Source organism: Orycteropus afer, unplaced genomic scaffold (genome assembly GCF_000298275.1).
Source record: "Orycteropus afer afer isolate SDZICR_OR568_19922 unplaced genomic scaffold, OryAfe1.0 scaffold00008, whole genome shotgun sequence".
Lineage (NCBI taxonomy): Eukaryota > Metazoa > Chordata > Mammalia > Tubulidentata > Orycteropodidae > Orycteropus > Orycteropus afer.
In genome coordinates, this window is record NW_006921595.1 from 14868563 (window position 1) to 14884845 (window position 16283).

Here is a 16283-nt window from a genome sequence, read left to right on the forward strand (position 1 = left end):
TTTTTTTTTTTTTTTTTAAAGAATGATATTAATGAGACAGGATGCAATCAATCTAGAGGAATAGGTTGTATTTTGAGTCAGTCTCTTTTGAGACAGAAAAGGAATTAAAGGAGCTCTGGTGCCCAAGGTGGGGTTGCTATGAGTTGGATCCGACTCCATGGCAATGGATTTGGTTTTATTTTTGGTGGTATAGTGCCTAAAGCATTTGCTAACCAGAAGGCTGGCGGTTCAAAACCACCGTCCACGCCTCGTAAGACTGGGCCATCTACTTTCGTAGAGATGCTGCCTCGGAAACCCAAGGAGGGGTTGCTATGGTCAGAATCGACTCCACAGAATTGAGTTTGGTTTGAGCAGAGGTAAGAGGGATCTCCTACTACCATCAAGAATAAAGAGCCAGGGTGCATTCCTACATTGAGAAAACTCCTAGACCCAGGGAAGATTTATGACAAGGACCTTCCCGCAGAGCTGGAAGAGAGAAAACACTTTCCCCTGAAGCTGATGCCCTGAATTCAGACTTCTAGGCTCTTCAATTGTGAGGAAATAAATTTCTGTTTGTTAAAGCCATCAACTTGTGGTATTTTTCTGCTATAGCAACGTTAGGTAACTAAGGTAAGTGGAATAACATGGCATTTTGTGCCTTCTTAGGCAGTACATTGAGAGGTACATGTCAAAAATATTTAACTTAAATCTAATCATGAGGAAACAATCAGATAAACCCAGAATTCTATAAGACACTTGTCCTGAATTTTCAAAAGAAAGTTATGAAAAACAACAAAAAGCAAAGTCATAAAAGACAACCAAATACAATGTATGCACTTTGCTTGAGTAGATCTTTCCCCAAATAGAGGAATTGTAAACCATTTTAGGGATAGTTGCAACAATTTAAATACGGATTTATACTAGATGATACTGAATTAGTGTTAATTATTTCAGATATGATTATGGTTTTTGTAGGAGAAAATCATTATTGGGAAATGTGTGCTGATGTGTTTTGGGGTGAGTTAATAGAATTCTGCAAATTGCTTTGAACAATGTGGATATACACGGATTAGGCTGGATCATATCTGATTGCTGATTTTCTAAGTGAGAAACAGTTAAATATAGGCAAATACCTATGGTTCAGCTTGGTACTGTTGAGAAAGAGGGAAAAGAAGAGAGAAAGCAAACATGGTGACAAATGGTGATTTGAGTTGACAAATATACAGGTGTTTGTACTGTTCTTTCAATTTCCTGTGTGTTGGAACTTTTTCAGAATTGAAATGGGAAAAATAGGTAGCCAGCAAATGAAAATGTACTCTCAGCAGATACATATTTGTTAGATTAAGTGTGCTGACAACATTCTCTCTGGGAGTAATTGCCTATAATAGCATATAAGTTCTCTTAGAATTCATTCTCAAACTACTTAAATTGATTGAGATTATAGAAAAGAAAGAAAACTACTTACATTATTGTAAAAAACATTTATACCTCTAAATCAGTATATGACAAAGATCAGAAAAATAAAGAGCTATTTAAGGAAACTATTTAAGGAAAGTGCTTAATATCTCATGGAATCTTTTTTGCATGACCTAAGACAAATCCATTGATTAATGCAAAAAAGGAGAAAAAATTTGGTCATTGGTTTCTCAGAAACTGACGGCTATTACTGTTTTGTCAAGGGATCAAACATGCTTCTCTCTAGGTGTGGCCTTGACATTCTCTTTAAAGTAGGGCATATTTCTAGAATTTGAAAAAGTCCTTTTCTGTGCTCCCCCCACCATCCTTTTTTGCCATGTGGCATTAGCTGAAGCATGTTTTGCTCATGGTTCTTGGGGTCTTTTGGGCAAGTCTGGGTCTGTGTACCATGGCAGATGGATAAAGTCATGGTAATTTCTGTCCCCCTTTGGAAAATTAACCTTAAGTGATAGTAAGTGATACTCTCTCTTGAATCCAAAACAGATACCTAAAGAAGTGGCTGACATTTTTAACGCCCCCAGTGATGATGAAGATTTCGTTGGCTTCCGAGATGATGTTCCCATGGAAACCCTCTCATCAGAAGAGAGCTGTGATAGTTTTGACTCGCTGGAGTCAGGGAGAAAGGTACGGAGCTTCCTCCCGGGCAGGTGTTCCTCTGGAGGCCTGGATCTTGAGATACACTCTTTTATTTGAACATTGCCTGAGGTTTGTGATACTGCTTGATTGTCAAGCATTTTATAAAGTGTTAATGCCTTTATGATTTAAGAAACTATGGAAAATACCTAATTCTCTTTTGCTGTTTTAATCCTTTTTTATGTACAATAAACTTTTTTTTTTTTGCTGGCTATTATTATGCATAATATGTTCTCTGTCCAAGGGTGGGGAAAAAAAAAACTTTTTTTTTTTTTTTAAATAGAAGGACCTCACATGATCAAATCCATTTTCCTTGCCCCCTCAGGGCTTTAACCTGTGGTGAGGTTGTATTCAGAGTCCTCCCACGTGGTTGGCAGGGGAGGGCTAGCCCGATGTAGCGCTAGCCTACTCTAGGGAGTGCAGCGAGGCAGGGCAAGATTTGTGGTTACTATGAGACAATTGCCTCTCTGTGGTACTGGAGTGTGCTTCTATTGGCACCTGGCTTCTGAGATTGCTGGGGAGACCATTATTCTTTCTTTAATGACTTTGATCTGTAGCAGACACAAGTTGCCATTCTCAAAGAGGTAGATTCCTGGAGGTTTATATTATGCCTTAGCAGTAGCATGGCCAATCAAAATATCTAGCCTTCAGTGGCATTTTCTTGTGTGTTCATTGTGCACTCAGTATTCCTCACTCTCCCTCGACCACAGCCTTGTTCAAAAGGCTGTAAATTAAACCCACGGTGCTTCAACAAGGCAAGTACAGTATAAGGGAAGCTGTTCATTCCATGTCAGGAAAGTGCCTCCTTAGAGTGCCTCGGTGAAGAAAGGCCTGATGATCTGCTCCTGAGAGATCATAGCCTTGAAGACGCTTTGGAGCAGTTCTGCTCTGCACAGACGTAGTCACCATGAGTTGGAATTGAATTGATAGCAACTGGTTTTACTTTTTCAAGTGCTTGGTTAATGACTTGAAAGACTGTGTGTTCTGGTCTTGGAGCTGCTCTTCCTTTGGTTGCCAGGAGCTTTCCCAGTCCCTGCAACCTCACGTTCTTGCACGTCTCCACAGCTTCGATGCCACCAGTCCCTTCTCTCACTCCCCTTGGTCTCTTCCTCTCTGTCCTCTCTTCTGTTCTCTGTTGGCATCTCTTCCTTTTCCTGTTCCCACACCTTTTTTCTCTTTCGCAGTCTCATTGATCATCCTGGCTTCGACGATTACCTCCACATTGTTTGTTTGTATCTTGACTTCTCTGTCAAGCCTCAGATCTTTTTCAGACTTGTCTTCATTGTTCAAGGAAAATCAGAACCTCTCATTTTCCTTCCCACACTGGGTCCTCTCTCTGGCTTCCCTCTCTCCATTTCTGTCTTTGGTCTTTCTTGAACCCCTCCTCCTCCTCTCCTATCTCCCTGACCCCATCCAGGAGTTGACTGAGTGTCTGCTATGTTCTTGAACCCACCTTTTCCTCCCCTTCCCTTTTCAGTTACCATAATCTTCAATACCTGGTACCTGAGTGCTCATCTCTTCAGTCTGGGATCCATCATAGAAATTTGCTCTGGTCACCATCCTCCGTTATTCAGAACTTGTTGGAATCTCTTCATTTCTCCACAGCTAGAAAGTAGAGGAGAACGGAGCCCCCAGGCCCATCTTGAGGGGCTTTCTGAGCTGTGTAGAATGCGTGTGAAGTGCCTAGCACAGAGCCTGGCATGGGGAAGCCATTAAAACACAAAGCAGCTGCTTCTGCTCTGTGATGACTCTCTCTTCTGTCTCTTTGATGACAGTCGAGCTGTCCTTCATGGAAGCCCTTGTCTGACCCCAGCCTGCCTTACACGGCCGGGACCGGGTGCCAAGAGCTTTCTGTACAAATTGTATTTTGTCCTCATACCTTCCTGGGAGGGTGTAGGTGCTGTTGTATTCTCATTGTGTGGGGGATGAAACTGGTACTCAAGGAGGTGACATACCTTGCCCAAGGCCTCACACCTGGGAAGCAGCTGAGCTGGGATGTTCCAAATGCAGGGGTACATTTAACTGCCACCTTTCACCTCTTATCCCTGGGTAGTACAGGCGGTTAGCACACTCACTACTAACTGAAAAGTTGGAGGCACCTCAGAAGGGAGGCCTGATGATCTGCTTCTGAAAAAATCAGCTGCTGAAGACCCCATGGAGCACAGGTCCACTCTGAGATGCCTGGGCTTGTCAGGAGTTGGAGTCAGTTCTGTGGCAACTGGTTTTCTCACCTCTTACCCCCATGGCTGTTTCCTTCCTACTCACTGTGCCGTAGCAGACCAGAAACTCTGTTTATTCCCTCACTGGACATGATTTGGCGCTTTCTGAGAATTGGCTTAGGCTGGTCATCCTGCCTGCGTGCTCTCTCACCATTTTTTAAGACTTGACCTCCCTCTAGGGCCCAGTTCAAATACTGCTTCTTCCATGAAGTCTTACTAGGTTTTCATTCTCTCAGTGTGCATATTTGTTGGGCCTCACTTAACGCACTGACCTTCACCGTTATAATTGGTGGGTTGTAAGCTCCTGGAAGGAAGGGACCTCATACTGGGACGGTGTTTTCTAGCTTCCCTGCCTCTGACTTTATCATGTTGTCACTCTCCTCTGGGTACCAGACACCCCTCGCCCCTGGCTTTGTACAGAGTAAAGACCAGTGACTGGAAGTGAAATGGGTGCTGGTCTAACTTTCTGGTTTAGCAGGCCCTTGCTGTGCATGTCACGTGAGCTTTGAAATAAAAATGCCACCTCCTCTGTTAGCTCCTTTTCTGAGCTATTTGTTAACAGTCTTGATCATGGTAGATGTAGGTACCTGAGGAGCACGCCATGTTGCCTGGCACTGATTCTGTTTTTATTGTTTATTTGTTACTTAGGAGACCCCTTGTGTTGCAGAGTAAAACTGCTCCATAAGGTTTTCTTAGGTGTAATCTTCATAGAGCAGATAGCTGGGCCTATTTCTTCTCTGGTGCCACTGGGTGGGTTCAAACCACCAACCTGTTGGTTACCAGCCGAGTGCAAACTGTTTGTGCCACCCAGGGTCCTCAGTACCTATTTTGAAGGCTAAGAAACAGGTACCTATTACATAGCAGGGAGCTGTTGCAGATGTAGGACTAAGAATGCAGTGAGTTATGGGGAGTGGAGCTTTATTTCATGCCGTCCCTCATAAAAAAGCAGTTTTTTCCTCTTTGGAATAAGAATATGAGCATCTTAGTCCTCATTTTAGGACTGTGGCCACGTTATTTTTCTCTGAGTATTGACCACCAAAGATACTGATTTCTTCTGTCTAACCACTGCCTTGTCAGTCCAGTGCAGTGGGTCGAAAGAGGGGCAGGAGGACTAGAAAGTTGGAAATTTCTTCTCCAAACCTTCAGGCCCCAGAAAGGGGTGTTGGATATATAACACAGTTTTCATAAGACCCCATCTCTCTAGAACAGCCTGCAGGACCGGCTCAGGGTTCTGTCAGCAGGTGTTCCCTGCACTTGGATGCAGCAGCTCATAGTGGTTTTCCTCAAAAGCCAGCGGTATTGCTCTTCCTTTAATAATAAATCCTGTCCTCTGCTTCCCCACTCTGTCTGCACACTTCATGATCCGTCTTAACCAGCTGAGAAATGCGATGTGAATTTGCACTCAATATGTGTATGCCAATTCTGGTCTCCTGCAAACACAGTCTGAATTTCACTTTAAAGAAACTTACTTCTTTTTTCTGTGTGTATGTTTTTTTTTTTCCCCTGAAAGCCAGCTGCACCACAGCGATCAACAAAAGAACAAAGTAATTTAGCTCCAAGCAAACTTACTCCAATTACCCATAATAATTCATAGGAGACATTTTTAAGCTTAAAAAAAATGCTAGATGTAGGCATTTCTTTCTCTGTCCCTCTGTAAATTTCCCCACTCGTCTATTATATCTGTTTTTCTCCAGAGATTATCTAAGCTTGAGGAAGTATATAATTAAAGTCAGGGAAAGGCGGGGGGAGATAAAAATTCTCAACCAAATGGGTTGTTACAGGGGGTCATTGCTATATCTAGCATGGGAGGATGGAAATGGGACATAGACGTGAGCCCTTGTGAAGCATTGCTGGCTTGAAGGAGGCAGGTTTGTGGGTCTCCCTTCTGTTCTGCTGGTCTGTCTCCTCTCTCCTTTCCTTCAAGCATGCTAATGAGAGCCAGGTTTATTTCTTTTGGTCCCTGGGTGGTGCCTACAGTGAAGCACTGGGTTATTAACTGAAATCTTCTAAGTTTGAAATTACCCCTTGGAAGAAAGGCCTGGCCGTCTGCTTCTAAAAGGTCACAGACTTGACAACCCATTGAGTACAGTTTTGCCCTGACACACACGCGTTGCCATGAGTTGGAATTGACTCAATGGCAACTGGTTGCTATTTCAGAAAAAACAAAAACTCATTATTGGAAAATGCCTTTCTTCTTTTGGGTTAGTCACAGGACATCTTCCCTCTGCTCTTTCTACCTGCCCACGGAGGCTTCAGTGGCCGTTCACTTGTCACCTTCTGTGGGAAAGGAACTCATGGGGGCTGGGAAGGGTTTGAGTCTATTGTCCATCCCCCACACTCATCTATAATTATGTAACTTCTGTCCCTTCAACAGTGGGTCGTGATGGGTGTGAAAATCCCCAGCCATCTCCACCAGGGAGACTTGCTGTTTGTGAAAGTCCTTCTGTCTTGAGGCGCCATGCTCACCCCTTTGGACAAGACTCAGATTTGGGATGGCTGTTACAGAGGAACGCCAGCCCAGGGAGCCAGGCTTTCTCTTTCGGTCGTCTTTTCATTTGATTCTGTTCTGTGTGGTAGATTGGCCACTGTGGCAAGGGATGTTGAATTCTCTGAAGCACTGAGGAAGCTGACCAAACTTGCAGCCATTCTGATGCTCGGCAGTAGTCTGAGTTTCTGCATACTTAAGAAAATGTCTGCCTGTGTGTTTTTAATTCAGCAGGATGTGCGTTTTCATTCCAAGTACTTCACGGAAGAGCTGAGAAGAATTTTTGTAGAGGACACTGACTCAGAGATGGAAGATTTTGAAGGATTTTCACAGAGCGATCTGAACATAAACAATGACCCAGGAGTAATGGTAATAATTATCGACATGAAGTGGTGTGGGTTGTGATTTTTTAATCCTGTTCCTGAGTTGTAATTTTATTTGTAAGAAGTCATTTCACAAATGAGAATATTTTACTTTAATATATTTATTTTATAAGCAAATTAACATAATATAAAAATTGCTTAAGACCAATCCCCGGTCCACCAGCCAACTGTTCTCTTGGAAGAAAACTAGTTGTCTCTTTTTCATGCCTTGGGTAGTTGCAGGGTATGGCCTAGATGTCTTCTGTTGTCCTTAGCAGTGAATTTCTCTCAGACTCTAATGAACTTCCTTTTTTTTTTTTTTTTTAATCTTTTCATTCTATCTTGGAGAAACAAGTTCCTTAAAGTTATTACTTGCTGTTGCATAAAGTAATATTCTTAAGTTTGAAGTTAATTTGGCAAAAATTTAGCTATAATACAAACTTAGAATTTTCACAAATTTTCTTTTTTAAAATTTTTATTATAATAACCTATAACATAAAATTTGCCATTTTAACCATTTGTAAGCATCCAGTTTAATGGCATTAATTACAGTCTTGATGTTGTGCAACCATCATGATTGTCTATTTCCAAAACTTCATCATCACACCAAACAGAAACTCTCTGTACTCATTAAGTAGTAATGTCTCATTCCCCTCTCTCTCCCGCCCCTGGGAATCACTAAGCTGCTACCTGTCTCTATGAATTTGCCTATTCTCCATCTTTCATAGATGTGGAATCATACAGTACTTGTTTTTTTGTGATTGCCTTATTTTATTTGCATAATGTTTTCACAGTTCATCCATTGTCATAGCATATGTCCTAGAACTTCATTTCTCTTTATAGCTAAATAATATTCCTTTGTATGTTTATACCACAGACGTATATTGTTTATCCATTCTTCTGTTTTTGGACACTTGGGTTGTTTCTACCTTTTGGCTATAAGGCTGCTTTGGTTAGCAGTGGGCAAGTATCTGTTTTGAGTCTCTCCTTTCAGATATTGTGGATATTTACCTGTTGTTGTTGTTGTTTGTGCCGTCGAGTCAGACCCGACTCATAGCGACCCCTCCTTGGGTTTCCGAGGCAGTATCACTACGGAAGTAGATTGCCCCATCTTCCTTCCAAGGAGTGGCTGGTGGGTTTGAACCGCCAGCCTTCTGGTTAGCAGTCGAGTGCCTTAGGCACTACGCTACCAGAGCTCCTGGGTATTTACCTAGGAGTGGAATTGCTGGGTCATATGGCAGGCAGTTCTGTGCTTAACTTTTGAAGAGCTGCACCATTTCACATTCCCACCAACAGTGCAGGAGAGGTCCAGTTTCTCCATGGCCTCGCCAGTGCTCAGGGTGCATTCTTTAGAAGCTTTGTGTTTTCTAATGTTAGCAATCTTGGCCAGTGAAATCTGCTCACAGCACTTTGTCATTAAGGGACTTGTCAGTTGTTCTCTTCCCTTTATTCCATATGGTTAGAGCAGTTTACTGCCCACTAGTATGTGGACAAGGTAACTTTAAAGAACAGCCTTGGATTTTTTTGAAGTAGAATAAATATTTTGTTTTAGCTAAAAAAAAAACAACAACAAAAAAAACCTTTATCTAAAAAATTATATACTACTTTCTTCTTCTGTGTAAGATATAACTTAAACCTCTTCACATTCTGAAGTGCTTAAGGACTAATACTTGGCGTGGAGCTTGCATAAAAGTATAAATAAGTGTGACTGCGTTTTTCATTTTGCCCCCTCATCTTTTTCCTAGATGAGAACTTGAGGCATGAAAGCCCTAATGATAGGCTGCCTTGCTTGATGGTGATGCTTTCCATGAATAGAAAAATCAAGCTGGGCCAGCCCTCAGCCCTGAGTCTCCTTTGGCTGTCTTTACAGAAGCTGTTTGTGTGGCATTTCACATGTTCTGGCCAGTGAGCCACTACTTTCTTGCCAGCAAGACACTAAGATTCTTCCAAACTCTAATGGGTATCATCTACTCTTAGAGATTTATTTATCTTCAGTTATTTAGCTAAGCGATGTCTTAGTTATTCAAAGAATTTATATTTCTGCAAGGGAAAGTAAATTACCCAAAAAGTCTCATTTATTGGTCATTTTCTTAGGGTCTATAAACTTAGGATATGGTTTGTGAAATATGTTGCATTAAATATGATATAGCTCAGACTTGAGGGCTTATTCACTTGCAAATATTATTTTAACGGCGAAAAACTACACTGTTGCCGCTCATCCCAGTTGCCTGCCCACCCTGGTGAGAACAGGTGAATGTGTCTTTGCTGATAATGAGGAGTTATTGTCATCTTTGGTTGTCGGCAGGCGTCTGGCAAGCTGTGAAACGTAATCGCAGCAATGGTGCTGACCTTGTGGTCGACATGGAGTCCCACCTTAATTGGTGTTTTTGCTTAAAACCTGATGCTCTGAGTGGGACCCACAGCTCTTTTGGTGGAGGTGACTGGTGCCGGGATCAGTAGCAGATTGCCTGCCCTTTGCTTGTACTTACAGTGAACTTTTTGAGCATTTACTGAAGAGTTCAGAGGAAACTAATAATAGGAATGGGGAGCTTTCAGTGATTCATTTTTTCCCTAACATAGTGTCAGTATAGTTCTAAGTATATATGTCTCTTTTGAAGGACTCTTATAGACATTGTCTTATGTTCTATATTTTATTATAAAGGAAATCACGGAGTCACATTTGAGTGATGACAGCAAAGCATCTTTAGTGAGTGAGGAAGAGGAAGATGATGAAGAAGAAAAGGCTACACCTAGAAGAAGCAGGCCTAGAAGAAGCAGTATCGGGCTTAGAGTAGCCTTTCAGTTCCCTTCCAAGAAATTGGCAAATCAGTCAGATAAGAAGAACAGTTCCTCTGAGCCATCACGTTCTAGCTTACAGGACAATAACAAGACAGTTCTGGGAAGGCAGGAGAGCTGCAGACAGAGGAAGCAGAGGGAAGATTCTGTGTCTGAGTCAGAGGATGACTCCAGGGATGAGGGCCAGGAGGGCTCGGATGCCCTGTTGAAAAGGACCATGAACATCAAGGAGAACAAAGCCATGGTAAGTCTCCATGTGGGCACTCTGGAGGCCGCCTGTGGGCTCTGACAAGCGCTTTGCTGAGGCTCACCAAGCTGCTTTGCCCTTACAGCTGATTTTGGTTTGGCTTCTGTCAGGGAAATGTCTTCTGGGTATTGTATATGCTTTTCTCATCCACGACTCAAAGAGGTTAGTTGCATGATCAGCTCTGGTTTGGAAACAGAAAGGAACTCCTGAAGATCATGTGGTGCCATAAACTGATTCTGCTCGTTGTTTATTGGATTAGGTCATAAATGTATAGTGGTATTGGGCATGAGAGGGCTTGATGTTGGCAAAGAGTAAATAGGTAGATAGGTGTCTCTAAGCCCTCAGTAAGAGTTGTAATGGGTGTAATGTAGGTCAGGAAGGTGGCTTTCAATCTAGGAGTGGCTTTCTGGTGATGAACAGCTGTGGTTTTGAGACATCATCTGAAACAACAGAAGAAGTCTTAGAATAAAAACAACTCTAAACAGTTTTAATTCACTTTAACTTTCAAATGTCTTCATGAGAACAATTAATGGAATAAGGTGAAATCTGTGTTAGGTGTATCTGGTTTTTCCATATGTGGGCAATAGCTGTGAAGCTGATTATTGAGAATTATCATTTGCTTTATTATTTTGTGTATATAGAATTTAAAAAAATTCCACCACTCAAATAACCACTTTAAGCATTTTGTTGTATTTTTGTGTTTTACTTTAATATTTTCCTTAAATTAAAAAATAAAAGACACTATATATGCAAGTTTATATATCTAATTGGAAGAGCCTTGGGGGCACAGTGGTTAAAGTGCTTGGGTGCTAACAGAAAGGCCTGTGGTTTGAACCTACCACCTGTTCCATGGGAAAAAGATGTGGCAATTTGCTTCTATAAAGATGGCAGTTTTACTCTGTCCTATAGGGTCCTTATGACTTGAAATCAATGGCAGTGTACATATATTTAGTCTCATGTGTATGTGTATATATGTACAGATACGTGTGTGTGTGTGTGTGTGTGTATATATAAACTTAAAACACTGCCATCAAGTCCATTCCAAATCATAGCAACACCCATTGGGTTTCCAATGCTGTAAATCTCTATGGAAGGAGATTGCCTCATCTTTCTCCTGAGGTGGGTTTGAACAGCTAGCCTTCTGGTTAGCAGCCAGCTGCCTTACCCACTGTGTCACCAGAGCTCCTTATGTATCTGAAAATAAGAATTAAGAAAAGGTAAAGCCTATTTCTGAGTCATTTTTGTCCTAAGACAGACACACTTATACTTCACTAAGAGAATATTTTTAGCACTGTACCAGTCTGCATCTTTAAGAGTATATTCTTCATCATTTTCATTGATACCATACATTTTTATAAATTGAAACTAAAAGAATCCTAATTAACATTCTCTAATAACTGGCATATTATTCGGTCAATAATTTCATATTGGGTGTTTATTTGGGAATATTTTCGTAAATTATTTTTATTGATAAGAGATTAAGGACTCCAATTTTTGGAGCCCTAAATAACCATCAGGTTAATCTACTTGAGCCAGTTTCTTTTTTGAACATGAAAGTGAGGTTGAGATTCAGGTGAGCAGGGTCACACTGCCAATGAGCAGTCAAGTTGGGATTCAGACATGGGCTCCTGGCCACTGCCATTCCAGGGCAGCTTTTACCATGCCATGTTGTCCTTATATTTAAGGAATGGGCCTTCGTTTTATTAATTTATGTGATGACATCAGCATCTCATGCCTGGAGATGAAATTCTTTATATGTGAGGTTAAAATATGTGAGGTTAAAAAGATAACTGTTGAGGTCCTATGTAAACTGATGCATTCAGATGTCTTGTGATGCGGAATTGACAATAATGTGATAGGTTTTGGATGAACTTGATCTGGCAGTGATTATATGAGACCTTTCTTTTGTTCTGCACTTCAGCTTGCTCAGTTACTAGCAGAATTGAATTCTATGCCAGATTTCTTCCCAGTACGAACCCCAAACTCAGCTTCGGTAAGTGGAACTCCTTGCAATTTATATACCAACCCCAGTCCATGGTAACCCATTGCCAAGTGGTTTCTGGTCAAAAACACACCTTTGTGCTCTCAATTGTAGAAAAGAACCATGCGGCGGGCCTTCTCAGAGGGACAAATCCCGCGGCGCATGAACCCTACCCGGAGTGCGCGACCTCCGGAGAAGTTTGCCTTGGAGAACTTCACTGTCTCAGCTGCCAAATTTGCAGAAGAGTTTTACAGTTACAGAAGAAGGAAGACAATTAGTGGGGTATTTACTAACTAATAAACTAGTTATGCTTTGTCTAAGTGAGTGGGCCTCAAACCTGAGCATATGTCACACTAACCCCACGGGCTTGAGAAACCACAGTGTCTCAGTTTCTGCTCACACTGGGCAGCTGAGAATGTGCCTTTCTCCAAGTCTCAGGTGATGCTGATCCTGGGACCGCACTTTCAGAGCTGTTGGGCAAAAGCATAGGGCAGAGTTAATCCTTGTCTAAGCCAAGCTGAGGAGCAACTTGGTAGTCATTCCCTAACTTGGTGGCTGGTAGAGGTCATTCAAGGCCTGCAAATGGCTCCAAGGCTTTGCATATAGGAATGGGCAGTGGTTCCTTCTAGCCTCCGTTTTAGGAAAGGGATGTTTCAAATGCTTTCAGTCTGGTGAGAGAAACTTTGGACCCTTCCTATTTGTTGGTTTGGATTTTTAGTGAAGTTCACTTGATTTACTTCCCTGACATTGCAGAGTTTAAAAGTTAACAAACCTGAGTTGCTTATTTGTTGTATTATCTTGACTAGAAGGAAACATGGCCAAAGCTCAGTAAATGGCCACTAAATGTCAATGAGTGGGGGGTAAATAGAAGAGGGACATGGTTAATTAACACTGATGGTGATAGAGCAAGGAGCAGTTAACATTTTTACAGAATTTTCTTTAACCATGCAAAATAACTGACTCCAGGTTCTGCTTCTGTTCACTTTGCAGGGTAAATGCCAGGGGTATAGACGTCATCGCAGTGTCTCCTCTTTTCGGCCAGTGGAGGACATCACTGAAGAGGACTTAGAAAATGTGGCCATAACTGTCCGAGATAAAATCTATGATAAAGTTCTGGTAAATATTTTGATTAACTTGCATGATGCTTACTGACAGTCTGAGACATTGGTTTTTAGAGTCCTACATCATTTATAGGAGCTTGGGTAGCTTCGTGCCTAAGGCACTTGACTGCTAACCAGAAGGCTGGTGGTTCGTACCCACCAGCCACTCCTCGGAAGGAAGGTTGGGCAATATACTTCCTTAGTGATAACGCCTCGGAAATCCACGGAAGAGTCGCTATGAGTCAGGTCTGACTCGATGGCACATAACAACATCATTTATAAACTCTTTATAAAGGGCTGATGGCTATCACTGGTAAAACAGGGCAGCATTGCTCATCAGGAGAGATGTCTCTCTGAGGATGCATATGATTTTGAAAGAGATGGGTATAATTTGGAAAAGCATATTTATGTTATTTTATGTTGTTGTCGTTATGTGCCATCGAGTCAGTCCCGACTCATAGTGACCCCTCCTTGGGTTGCTGAGGTGGTATCACTACGGAAGTAGATTGCCCAGCCTTCCTTCCGAGGAGTGGCTGGTGGGTTTGAACTGCCAGCCTTCTGGTTAGCAGTCAAGTGCCTTATTTTTGCTCATATAATCATAGAAGATAAAGCTTGACAGAATATTGTTGGTTGGCAGGGAATGGATTGACATTTCTTTTAAATGGCGATTTAGGGGAGGCTTTGTTTTCTTCTATATTGCTTTCCAATAAGTAATAGACACCATCTTAATCTTAAGGTAGTATTAAAATGCTTTTAATTGTTAAACATGTAAATGCAGATCTTCACCATGCTGGAGCTGACCACTGCTCAGGGCCATGCCCACCTGAAGGCTTTCTTCTGTCTACCCTGATCATTTCATTCCTTCTAGGCTCCGTGCTCAGCCACCTTAATGCTTCTGTGGCCTTATAACTACAAGTACGCCCAGCCTACTGGAAGATGCTTTGGTTTGTACTGGAGAAGCAGTACGCTTGATTTTAGAAGGCAGGCAGTGCTGCTTTGGGCACTGCGTAATTTAAATGACAGCCTCTGGCCCTCAGGCATCACCATTTGCCCCTTGCTTATCTATTCTTCTTCCAGGGCAACACTTGCCATCAGTGTCGGCAGAAGACTATTGACACCAAGACTGTGTGTCGGAACCGGGCCTGTGGTGGTGTGCGGGGGCAGTTCTGTGGGCCCTGCCTGAGGAACCGCTATGGGGAAGATGTGAGATCTGCTCTGCTGGACCCGGTAGGAACTGAGTTTTCATTCTCCGCCCCCACCCCCACCCCAAAGTTTACAGAGCAAATCTGTTTTCCATTCAACACTTTCTACACATTTTTTCAGGACATTGGTTGCAATCCCCTCAGTATAATAGTACTCTTTCCACTTGTTCTCTAGGTTTCCCTTCTCCCTGTCTTCTGTGCTGTTTATGGGCAGATGCTGCCCTTTAGGTCTCATGTGGTTGATCCCTAGGGGTCAGTTAGTTTTATCAGACTAGTAAGTTGGGTCTTTATGATTTTGTTCTCCATTTTTTCTTCCCACTGTGTCCTTGAATTTCTTCCAGGAATTTCTATTGTGATCCTGATTAGAGAGGTCAGTATGGAGGCTATGGTTTGCCTGGTCCATTAGTCCTCGGGACTAATTGGAGACCTGTGGCTACCAGCTCTGATTTCTGTACAGCCCACTCCTCTTTCAGCAATAGATCAAGGGACCAACGGATAGGAGAAAAGTTTCTTCCAGTTTTTCCCCTATGACATTCCTCAGAAACAGTGACCCACCTTTGCTTTTCCCATCTGTGAATGCAGTTTGTTTATTTAACCTTACAAGGACATAAAACCTGTCTATGCCTCAGTAATATGAGATAATAGTGATATGGTTAATAAGTATGACCTTGAACTGAACCTGGGCAGTCTGGGCTCTTAACCACTGTACTATTGTACTATATGACTTCTTAGCCAGGAGTCATAGGGCTAACAGACTGTGTTCAATTTACAGATAAGTATAAACTACCACTCAGGTTTTGGAAGACCCAAGTTTTGCTTGACTTTTTATAGGTGGGTATAGGTGGGAAAAGCCTTGTGACTGGTTTAATGCTTTGTTATTGCCTTGAAATTCTTAAGTATGTAGCTAGCTCTGCCTAAAACCAACATGTTTGTGTTTTATCAGCTGCTCTCCCCCAGACATCCTCCTCCCACTTTTGCCAGAGCCTGTTTCAATGGGGACATTTCTATCATCCTGTCTGTCTTAGGATTGGATGTGTCCTCCTTGCCGGGGGATCTGCAATTGCAGCTACTGTCGGAGGCGTGACGGCCGCTGTGCCACGGGGATCCTCATTCATTTGGCCAAGTTTTATGGGTACAGTAATGTTAAGGAATATCTAGAGAGGTAAGTCTTGCCTGGAAGTTGGGAAGTTGGAATCCCAGGGTCTGACATAGGAGAGATCCTGCAGGGGGCTGGTGTCTTGTTTAAGGCCTGATTTTACAGAAACTTTGAGTGCTGCTATTTCTTCCTGTCCTGGAGAATTGGCGTCTTTCTCACCAAAAATTCCCCCTTGTGGTGTGAATCAGATGTAAGAGGAACATACAAAGAAGGCTGAAATCTAGTAAGCACAGTAGAAAAGTGCACTCACACTAGGAAATGTTGACTCCTGGACACCCCATGTCTGTCAGAGTAGAACTGTGCTCCATGGGGTGAGTTTTTGGGGTGAGTTTTTAAAGAAGTAGATTAAGATTACCAGGCCTGACTTCGAAGGCACCTCTGGGTGGACTCACTCAGACTGCTTACCTTGTGGTTAGCACTTAGTGCATAGTGCATTAATGTTTCCAGTGCTCAAGGACTCTATAATGTGCACTTAGGACATGGGTTATCTCAACCTTTATCTCAACCTGGGAGAGAATTGTAGCATGCAAGTTTTACTTGTAACACACTGTAAAGCATGGTTTTGGATTGGCAAAGCATCAGAAGACTCTGGTTGGGCTTTTGTGCCTTATATCTGACAAACTACCTGACACTGACATTTTTATCTT

General features: G+C 42.3%; 1 protein-coding gene across 1 annotated transcript in view; it reads left to right on the forward strand.

Annotated features, from left to right (window-relative positions):
• The window catches only part of CDCA7L (cell division cycle associated 7 like), a 43534-nt gene that overhangs the window by 26570 nt on the left and 681 nt on the right, over window positions 1-16283 (forward strand). Inside the window, exons 3-10 of the mRNA XM_007946582.2 lie at window positions 1939-2079; window positions 7024-7155; window positions 9817-10194; window positions 12119-12190; window positions 12293-12460; window positions 13169-13294; window positions 14356-14505; window positions 15506-15642. Coding sequence (XP_007944773.2) covers window positions 1939-2079; window positions 7024-7155; window positions 9817-10194; window positions 12119-12190; window positions 12293-12460; window positions 13169-13294; window positions 14356-14505; window positions 15506-15642 — 1304 coding nt within the window. The remainder of the gene's footprint in view (window positions 1-1938; window positions 2080-7023; window positions 7156-9816; window positions 10195-12118; window positions 12191-12292; window positions 12461-13168; window positions 13295-14355; window positions 14506-15505; window positions 15643-16283) is intronic.